The 10,741-nt window shown below is 42.3% G+C and overlaps 2 protein-coding genes across 2 annotated transcripts; both read right to left on the reverse strand.

The window, feature by feature from the left end:
* Nucleotides 1-5,607: 5,607 nt before the first annotated feature.
* msrb1b (methionine sulfoxide reductase B1b) lies at nt 5,608-7,763 on the reverse strand. The gene is made up of 4 exons (XM_041858829.2): nt 7,561-7,763; nt 7,144-7,286; nt 6,855-6,972; nt 5,608-6,590 (listed from the first exon to the last, which is right to left on the reverse strand). The coding sequence occupies exons 1-4, from the start codon at nt 7,613-7,615 to the stop codon at nt 6,580-6,582; spliced, it is 327 nt and encodes a 108-aa protein (XP_041714763.1). The 5' UTR covers nt 7,616-7,763; the 3' UTR covers nt 5,608-6,579.
* A 194-nt stretch (nt 7,764-7,957) lies between these two features.
* Nucleotides 7,958-9,540, reverse strand: neurl2 (neuralized E3 ubiquitin protein ligase 2). The gene is made up of 2 exons (XM_041858828.1): nt 8,456-9,540; nt 7,958-8,321 (listed from the first exon to the last, which is right to left on the reverse strand). The coding sequence occupies exons 1-2, from the start codon at nt 9,264-9,266 to the stop codon at nt 8,206-8,208; spliced, it is 927 nt and encodes a 308-aa protein (XP_041714762.1). The 5' UTR covers nt 9,267-9,540; the 3' UTR covers nt 7,958-8,205.
* Nucleotides 9,541-10,741: the final 1,201 nt, after the last annotated feature.

A 10,741-nucleotide genomic window follows, 5' to 3' on the forward strand; every position in this document is an offset into this window, starting at 1 on the left:
TTTCACAGCTCTATCGCCATTTCAGTTCGCTATTCAATTTCTTTAACTGTTCTCTCTGATTAGGCCCTAATTAATAAAACAAATACTTGCTATAATTTACCAGCACACATTTAATTCATATCCCTATCATTTTTTAACTACGGGGAAGGCGCGGGGACCTTGTAACATATTTTCATAGACCTTTCTAGAATACTTCTACTTAAGCTATCTAATTCAACCTTTCACATTTCTCAATCCACGTAGTAATCTAGGTATATATCCCCAATGCGAAAGCTTTACCCACTGTCCCTACCTGTGTTCGAACCAGGGACCCTCTACATACATCGCCAGTCACTCCACACATTCCGCGATGCTTTCAAAGTAAATACTTCCAGTTCATAGAGCAAGTGACGTCACCAAATGAAAACTGCACTAGCTTTCACCTCATTCAGCAACACAAAGTAATGCTCTCTCTCCCTTCACCCATTCCCTATTGAATAAGTGAGTCTTTCTATTTAACCCCAAAACACGCTACAAATCGTCCATTCAACATCACCAAACCAAACACTCCGTAGCATCCGGTCACCACCCACACCAGCCGTTGAATTCACTCATACACACAGACTTCACCTCATGCCACCGAAATGCCCAACAAAACATAATAGTTCAATGGAGCCCCCTATTGGCTCTCCACTGTTTATACATTACTTCCATACCCACATTAGTTATGGTCCGATTACCCATTAAACCTTATCACATGATCAAACAACGGCACAACCTTATACTCATATGGGGTCGGCAGGCAGCTTAGTGACCAATAGCGCCGCGCCAACAACCGAGAGGTCGCCGGTTCCAATCCCGAGCCGACCAGGCGAAAAATCTGCCGATGTGCCCCTGAGCAAGGCACCCAACCACAATTGCTCCTGCAAGTCGCTCTGGACAAGAGCATCTGCTAAATTACCAAAAATGCAAATGTAAATATTCTCTACTTTCTCACCCATGATGTACGTCTACGTTCGGGTGAGCAAGTTCATACGTATATATCGTTAGAAATGTATAGGTACCTCTCAAACAATCGCCCCGTGGTGTTCCCAGCCAACTACCAATCGACACAAATCACCCCCTTTTCTCTCCTGACTCTTCAAAAGCCACACTCTCGCTGTCTCCAGCCCCTCCCCTCGTGTGTCCAGTGGGAACAGGCTTTGTCTGCTTTTCGTTTTAGCGTTTCCAATATTCTGCCGTTATTTAAAGTACGTTAGTCTATTTATTTAAATCAAATTATTCCCACCTAATTAGTTAAAGTCGGTACATATTTATATTTCAACAATAAACCAAATTATTTCAGTCTAATTATTTAACCAATATTTTGCAGGGTCAAACATCAAACGTTAAATCAAATAATAAACCAAATTGCCTCAACATAATTATTTAAAACCAGTATTATGCTATGTTAAACATCAAACGTTAAATCAAATACTAAACCAAATTGCTTCAACATAATTATTTAAAACCAGTATTATGCTATGTCAAACATCAAACGTTACAGTTCAGTTATATCAGTTCAAACGTTTCAGTTTAGTCATACTAGTTATTCATTATTTTACCTTTATGTTCCCAATTGTTATTAACAGGTTATACGGTTTAAGCAACCACAAACTCAACAGTTATTCACAAATTATACAGTTTGGACAGCCACAGACGTCTTTAATTCCTAATTAGTTTTCTATCAAGGTATACAGGTTTATTAATTTTAATAACCCACATTCCCTCTTTTATTTCGTCTGCAAACACTCTATTACACTGGGATCATTCACACTCTCATGCATACGACACCCTATACTTTAAAGTGCTCCTCCGATCTGGGCGGTACCCCCAAGTACAGCTCCCTGCCAAAGCGCAACACTATAGTGTACTTTAAAGTGCTCCTACGATCATAGCCGTACTAGTTACGGACCTTGCCATAGCGCAACACTATCTAAAATTTCCCGAACCTAGCCGTACCCTCGAAGTTACGGACCTTGCCGGTGTAATTCTTCTAACCTAGCCGCACCCACGTAGTTACGAACCTTGCCGATAGCAATTACTTAAGTCAATTATTCCCTGTATCTTCGAACCTAGCCGTACCCTCGCAGTTACGGACCTTGCGGATAGATGTCAGTATTTTCTCCGAACCTAGCCGTACCCTCGTGGTTACGGACCTTGCCGGTAGAACAAATACTCTATGGTACCATGGTTTAACATCACATTCACCACAGGTTTGCATGTAACAATATGGTGCTTATCTACTCATAATAGTTTCATAATTTAGTTCACTTACATCAAACAGGTGTTTCACAAAATTAATTTGGATAAAGCCAATGTGCAGAACTTTAGTTACAGTGAAGGAAAAAAGTATTTAGTCAGCCACCAATTGTGCAAGTTCTCCCACTTAAAAAGATGAGAGAGGCCTGTAATTTTCATCATAGGTACACGTCAACTATGACAGACAAAATGAGAAAGAAAATTCCAGAAAATCACATTGTAGGATTTTTTATGAATTTATTTGCAAATTATGGTGGAAAATAAGTATTTGGTCACCTACAAACAAGCAAGATTTCTGGCTCTCACAGACCTGTAACTTCTTCTTTAAGAGGCTCCTCTGTCCTCCACTCGTTACCTGTATTAATGGCACCTGTTTGAACTTGTTATCAGTATAAAGGACACCTGTCCACAACCTCAAACAGTCACACTCCAAACTCCACTATGGCCAAGACCAAAGAGCTGTCAAAGGACACCAGAAACAAAATTGTAGACCTGCACCAGGCTGGGAAGACTGAATCTGCAATAGGTAAGCAGCTTGGTTTGAAGAAATCAACTGTGGGAGCAATTATTAGGAAATGGAAGACATACAAGACCACTGATAATCTCCCCTCGATCTGGGGCTCCACGCAAGATCTCACCCGTGGGGTCAAAATGATCACAAGAACGGTGAGCAAAAATCCCAGAACAACATGGGGGGACCTAGTGAATGACCTGCAGAGAGCTGGGACCAAAGTAACAAAGCCTACCATCAGTAACACACTACGCCGCCAGGGACTCAAATCCTGCTGTGCCAGACGTGTCCCCCTGCTTAAGCCAGTACATGTCCAGGCCCGTCTGAAGTTTGCTAGAGTGCATTTGGATGATCCAGAAGAGGATTGGGAGAATGTCATATGGTCAGATGAAACCAAAATAGAACTTTTTGGTAAAAACTCAACTTGTCGTGTTTGGAGGACAAAGAATGCTGAGTTGCATCCAAAGAACACCATACCTACTGTAAAGCATGGGGGGTGGAAACATCATGCTTTGGGACTGTTTTTCTGCAAAGGGACCAGGACGACTGATCCGTGTAAAGGAAAGAATGAATGGGGCCATGTATCGTGAGATTTTGAGTGAAAACCTCCTTCCATCAGCAAGGGCATTGAAGATGAAACGTGGCTGGGTCTTTCAGCATGACAATGATCCCAAACACACCGCCCGGGCAACGAAGGAGTGGCTTCGTAAGAAGCATTTTAAGGTCCTGGAGTGGCCTAGCCAGTCTCCAGATCTCAACCCCATAGAAAATCTTTGGAGGGGAGTTGAAAGTCCGTGTTGCCCAGCGACAGCCCCAAAACATCACTGCTCTAGAGGAGATCTGCATGGAGGAATGGGCCAAAATACCAGCAACAGTGTGTGAAAACCTTGTGAAGACTTACAGAAAACGTTTGACCTGTGTCATTGCCAACAAAGGGTATATAACAAAGTATTGAGAAACTTTTGTTATTGACCAAATACTTATTTTCCACCATAATTTGCAAATAAATTCATAAAAAATCCTACAATGTGATTTTCTGGAGAAAAAAAATCTCATTTTTTCTGTCATAGTTGACGTGTACCTATGATGAAAATTACAGGCCTCTCTCATCTTTTTAAGTGGGAGAACTTGCACAATTGGTGGCTGACTAAATACTTTTTTCCCCCACTGTATATAACAATAGGTGTCTGCTTACCTGTTTTTAGTAGTCCGGACTCTTTGTGAAACACACCGTTCAATGACAGAGATGTCCAATGGGCCGGACAATACCCAGCGAAGTCCCTTCTACCAGATCACAGTCGGTGGTCACCAATTGTTAAGTTGTGTCAATTCAAATCTGGTATTAGGAACAAAAGAGGTCAATACACGTCTTCTAAAATAGACTAGTATTTTAATTAATGCAAAACCTTCAATGGTAAATATGATGTTCGTATATACGGGTCCACTGAAATACCGCGCAGGGCACTCAGAGAACTGATCCATTGTTCTAAGTTCTTCTTCAAATACTCTGACAGAGATAGTTCCCGCTCCCTGCTGGCCAATCAGAGTAGAGACTGAGCGTGGTTTAGACTTACTCAGCCAATCGTTGGCGCACAGGCTGGTCCCAGCCCCTTGACGCTTTACCGTTGCACACTGTTGCCAGGCATAAGTTGTTATCATCCCAACCTGTAGAGTCAGCACCTTTTTGCAGTACACGTCCTTGAGCGTGGTTTAACAAAGAGGCAGTGTGTATGTGTCTGTGAGAAATACAAGTCTGTCTCACCCTACTCCCTAACATTCCTCACATGAATCACAGCTTGTTATGTGAAACAATTTATATCAGTACAGTACAAACCTTTTATGTTTAATCATTAATGCATTCTTTCTAAGCTAGGCATCACATCCAGTTACAAGAAAATAGATCCCCACACTGGAGGGAAACAGACTTTCCGCTGAGTTGGGCCTCTCTTCCTCTTCTTTTCTGACTGCAATGACAACTGCCAGGTCAGACAGTTTAACCCTAATGGAGTTGAGATCATATGTTGGTTTTCAAAGGGCGTAACTGAGCGATACGTAGGACAAAATGTATGCATTTATACTAATGTTTAGGTCTTCAGTGTGTTGATTATATGTTTAAAAATGTCTGAACTCTGTTATGTTTTAATGGGCTCTAGTACACTCTCTTAAACATTGAGTCATACTGTAAATGTTCACTACAAGGAGCAATCTTTTTAAAGAAAATAAGCATAACACTTGTGGTGAAATCCACAAAAACACACAGCAGCTCCCTCAAGCCACATACAGCAGAGTAGGAACTGCTTCAGACACATATGTGACGCGTGACAGGGCAGTGTGTCTATGTATGTGTGTCAGTCGTGCTGGTACAGTAAATGATACCCCTCTGAGTCTAGCTGGTCTGCAGGGCCACTCCTCTCCCCCACAGGGTCCGTTCGTGCCACTGCCAAGGCCCACAGAATGACTTCCAGCTGAGAGAGAGACCAACCCTTGCCCATTGGTACATCATCAAATAACTAAAAAAGCATAATGAAGACATTAAACACAGTACAGTGTACAATTTGCAGCTACATTTTTTCTTCAAACAATCTACACCTCAAGTTCCACCAACCTAAACCTGGCCAATTCAGGTGAGCGTTTTCCTTACTTTAAAAGACTCCTCTCCCACGACCAGTAATACAGAATCTGATTCGCCAAGCTGGGGGGTGCTTTGAGTGGCTCATTTACAGAGATAGCCCCACCTGCTGGACATAAATTGCAAACGTCTATAACCTCAATTCTGACTGATTCCTCAATTTCTGAGTAAATAACGAGAGACAATGTAATAGAGGCTATGGTTTTTAGTAAACTATAGTCATTTATTGTTGTATCAATATAATTATGACAGATAAACAGAGCATCTGCATTTTATCTGCTCAATGTTCTTAATACCGGAACAAGCATTGTTTATTTCATTTGCATTGCCAGTTAAGAACATGTATTAATTAAAGTAATGTTATAGGAATCACACAACAGAAGACTCATAGTCATAAATGACATACAAGATCATTTAAATAATAAGTAACCATGCCAGTCAATTCAAGTATGCCATCTTACATGGCTGAATGTGCAAATATACTGTAGCAATGTTAAAACACAAATGGTCCGTACAACCAAAATTCAGCTAATTGTTAAATATTTATCTAAATAATATAAGGAAGTGCTATTTCAATGAGAAGTGTACATGTACATCAAATGCATGGATGTGATAGCAAGCCTGCGTATGGCTTTGGGTAAATTGTGGTAAGATATCTTTTTCAAGAACATGACATCTTGCACCAACTGTGTCACATCCTTAAGGAATACATGGTAAGTATATTCAAATAAATAATCAAATAATTAAATAAATAAAAAACTAAAATTGCTTCACCTGCTTGAGCTGCTACAAAGCAATGGAATGCAGATTAGCATAGAAAACATATAATCTACCATAGGCCTATATCTTAACGTAACCTATATCTTAAAGGTAAACTAAATTTGCATGCTTATTATAAGAGGTTTTCAAGGAAGGCTTGTGTATCTGTAATGCACTGAAAAAACTACCACATCTCTGGAACAACTATCCTTGGGGAAAAATAATGTTTTTCTAGAATGTCCCTGTCTGAAGTCCCTGTATTCCAGGCTGGTCATAGAGTCATCAGTGTACAGGGTGTCCCTCCTGGGCCTTGTCCCTGTCCACGTCACATACTGACCAGTCCCTTCCACAGGGCTGTGATGTGAGGCTACAGCTACCTGCTTGGGGTCCTCAACTCGACCTACTGTTTGTCTGGAGCAAGGTGAGGAGAGTGAAGAGAGAGTGGAGAGAGAGAGAGAGTGAAGAGAGAGAGAGGAGCGAGAGAAGAGAGAAGAGAGAGAAGAGAGAGAAGAGTGCATTTTAGTACACACTCAAATAGAAAAGCAAATGCGAGTCAAATTATGGAAGTTATTTTATTTTTTACAAAGGCAAATCCTCATTCAACTGGGTTAATATTAACACAACTATACATAAACCGAACAGTTATGTTTTCTGCTCAGTCTTTTGGCACGTCACCTTTATTTGGGACAAACTTGAGCGAGTTGCTGAATATTCAGAAGCGCGAGATGCCTTCCTCTGGACCGTCGTTGACAAACTCATGGCCCAGTCCGTTACCACACTTCCCACAAAGCACCTGGACACCATTACCACAACATTACACCACTATTGAGGTAGGAAGAGACACTGTGATTTTGGGTTGAACTATCCCATTAAAAGGTCAACTCTGATATTTACAGCCATTTAAGATTGTGTTTAGAGGCACAATCTAGGATAGTCATGTAAGTCTCTAGGAGAGTCAGCCTACCTTGAAGGCTGTGAGTGACTCCATCATCTTGGTGACACTGTCCTCTTTGATGGTCTCAGTGAAGGCAGGCCACGGGGAGGAGTGGGGGAACTTAGACCTGCTGGAGAACAGCGGGTTGTTGCACTGAGAACACACATACATACCTGGAGGGAACCAGGTAGAGGGGTGTAGAGGGTTAAGTAATCATTAAGGAAAGATACACATTATGTATGTAACAAGATATTTAAATTGCATTATAACAAATGTAATGGCTATTTTAGATGTAGTGAGGTTTTTATACAAACATTGTATAACACAAGAGTAGTAGCCTAACCTGCAGATTAAATAACCGATTTGCCTGTAGTATTTAATCCTGAAACAAGAACAAGTTACAACACCAATCAAAGCAGAAATTTGCTTAGTCACAGAAATACTCACCTGGTTTGAAATGGTCTTTATAGACCTCGCCACCAAAAAATGAGCAAAAAGACATTCTGAATGTAAAGGGAAAACACTATTTGTGGAGATGAGCTTTGACAGCGACAGTTAAATAGACCGGCAGCACAGAATGGGTCGGGCTACAAGATAAGCTTCCGCACATGTGACCAAGTTGTATTATGCAAGCCCTGCCCATGGTTCAAATCTTGACCACTAGATGTCACTGTTGGACAAACAGTGAAACTCAACAAGTGAACCTTGGAGAAAGTACTGGCAAAGCAAGTGAGTTACAAGTAGCCTAAGTAAGTGACACATCTTGAATACTTTTTCGAGACACATGATCAGCGGACACAAATAGCTGTTCCGTAGATATAGGAGGAAAATAGATCATTAGATGTTGATGTCATCCATTTATTTACCAGTTTTCAAAAATAGCATCTCTGACTCTGACAAAAAAGAACAAGTCAATCAGTAATTGAAAACCTAACTGGTAAGAGACCAGGGATTCATTGTAAAGAAGATCACAAAAATGTAAACACATGAAGTACATTTGTCTTTTCTGAAATGCATAAACCACTTGGATCTTAAGTTCGGCTCTTGTGAGAAGCTTCTTCAGGAGGTGCTCAGTCCAAAGTGCTCCGTCTGTCACTCATACTTGCAGTAGTGTTTGAGTTTCTCTGGCAGTTCCAGCCAGTCCAGAGCCATCCTGTGGACTATGTTTTTCTGGATGCACTTTCTACACAGAGTCTGCAGGGAGGAGACTGAAGCAATGGATGAGAAAAGAAAGAGAGAAAGGCCTTGTTAAAACCAATTAATAGAAACTACAACGACCTCAGTCTGAAATAATTGTATGTTTATATTGTATATGTTTTGGTTTCATTCACTTGACACTTACATCCATATTCCACCTGGACAATGCGGACTTGCTTTGTAGCAGAGTACACATCAACCACAGCATACAAAGGCTGCAGCATTGGGATGCCCTTAGCTGATGCACCCATATCCTCCCCGTTAATGACAACATGCATGTCAGCCAGGCCCTGTCCTTTGGGCACGTACAGCACCCCTATCCGGCTACGTCTGGCAGTGGGGGGGAGGGCATTGGTCTTGTATAGGTCGTCCAGGATGTGGCTGAAACGTCCGGGTCGACTCCGACCAACCAGCTTGTCCATGGGGATTTTAACTTTCTCAATGTGCAGGTGGGAGTCTGTGAAGAACGTCTTGGGTTTGGGATTAATCGCTTCTTCTTCCACATCACCACCCCCCAGCCTAGGTAGCCTCCTACCTCCCTCTTCCCTACCGTCCCCTAACCTATGACCCCCGGCCAACCCTCCATGTCCTGCCCCCTCTCCCTCAGGTGCCACTGCCTCCTCCTCCACCACCCGGTTGTGGTTGCGTGTGATAGCAAACACCCAGCTGTCCCCCAGGTCCATGAGGTCCGGCAGGGAGTACTCAGGCACCGTTTCAAGGGCCAGAGGGTCTCTGGCGGTCAACCCGATCCGCAGGTGGCCACACCAGCCAAGCTCCTTCTCCTCGATCTCCACCAGGAAGATCTCCCCAGGACTCAGGGGCTCTCTGCTAAAGCACACCCCGTTGGCAAAGCTTTCCACTCGGGTAGCCTGGGTCCCCGTAGGGTCTAGCCGCACGTTGGTTCCATGGATATGGTGGAATTCCTGAAACTGGTCAGGAAAAGGTAAAGGTTCCATGTCTCAAAGTGACTTGGTGGACTGGATACAGTCACTTCAGTGGAAATTATATGCCTAAAGAGTAGGCCTGTCGCCTGTGGATCTGAATAAAGGTATGCTCCCCAAAACAAAACAAATACACCCCCAACCAAAACCATACAAAAGGTGTACAGTGGCCCTCTATCCAAAGATCTTACGGTGTCTTCCGTATTTTGAGTAGAGTCGGTAGTAAACGCATGGTCTTTGTGCAGACACACACTCTCATACACACAACTAGTCCTTAGCCTAGAGCCTATCTGTGGGCCACTCAGGGAAGTTTCTGGTGCCATGGAGAGGGCTATTTTTGAACAGCTGCATATGTCAACAGATGGCAAGGTATGCAAGGGGAGACACACACACACACACACACAAACACACACAAACACACACATGGATAGATGGGGAGTGGTTAGTTAGAGAACCCCCTGGGCCCAAGTGCTCATTCCATTTCACAATCTAATATTCACAGTATTATACAATAGTCTAATTATCATAATGCCTATATGCCAGATAAGACCACGGATCTACTGTATTATATTATTAGGTCTAAACAAAGTCTGAACAACATTGTCTGAATACAATTTGTAGATAAATCAGTCATTAGGCCAATATACAGCAGTATAGAGTTGTCTAATTACTATATGATAATACCCAATTATCATAGTACCATATGTTAATACATTCATATGTTGCTAGATTTACTATCTGATATCAGGTTTCTAAATATAGTCTGTGCAAATGTATTCTTATGTAAATCAGTCATTATAATGATATATTAATGTACCCCACAGAATAAATGTGTCTTTATTCATTTATATCAGGGACCTCTGAGGAAGCCATTGGACCATGGCTGCATCCCAAATGGCACCCTATTCCCTGCATAGTGCACTGCTTTTGAGCCCTGGCTGAACATAGTGCACTATGTAGGGAGAAGGGTTCCATTTAAGATGCAGACCATGTCAATATAGGACTTGAAAGAGATGAATCTGCTTGATATAGGTTATGTATTCAGTATGTTGGCTCTGCTCCCATTGTAAGAAAATAACATCAGTGACATCAGTGTCGTGTTAGAGGAGAGGGATGAATGGCGTGATGTCACAATATCCTTGAGAATAGCTACAACAAGAACTGTTCCTTTGGGCAGAGAAAGGTATCCTCTAATAGGGTGTTATCCTAGAGAGAGAGAGAGAGAGAGAGAGAGAGAGAGAGAGAGAGAGAGAGAGAGAGAGAGAGAGAGAGAGAGAGAGAGAGAGAGAGAGAGAGAGAGAGAGAGAGAGAGAGAGAGAGAGAGAGAGAGAGAGAGAGAGAGAGAGAGAGAGAGAGCAGAAGAGAAGAAGACAGAAAGCAGGAGAGTGAGAGGGGGAGAGAGAGAGAGAGAGAGAGAGAGAGAGAGAGAGAGAGAGAGAGAGAGAGAGAGAGAGAGAAGAGAGAGAGAGAGAGAGCAGAAGAGAAGAAGA

This window comes from Coregonus clupeaformis, chromosome 31 (assembly GCF_020615455.1).
Source record: "Coregonus clupeaformis isolate EN_2021a chromosome 31, ASM2061545v1, whole genome shotgun sequence".
Taxonomy (NCBI): domain Eukaryota; kingdom Metazoa; phylum Chordata; class Actinopteri; order Salmoniformes; family Salmonidae; genus Coregonus; species Coregonus clupeaformis.

Bases quoted from the DNA above. Each gene is read 5' to 3' on its own strand.
- neurl2 (XM_041858828.1), bottom strand. From the start codon at position 9,266: ATGGAACCTTTACCTTTTCCTGACCAGTTTCAGGAATTCCACCATATC. The intron at 8,322-8,455 runs GTAAGTGTCAAG...CCATTGCTTCAG, and splicing joins TGTCCAGGTGGAATATGGAT to TCTCCTCCCTGCAGACTCTG.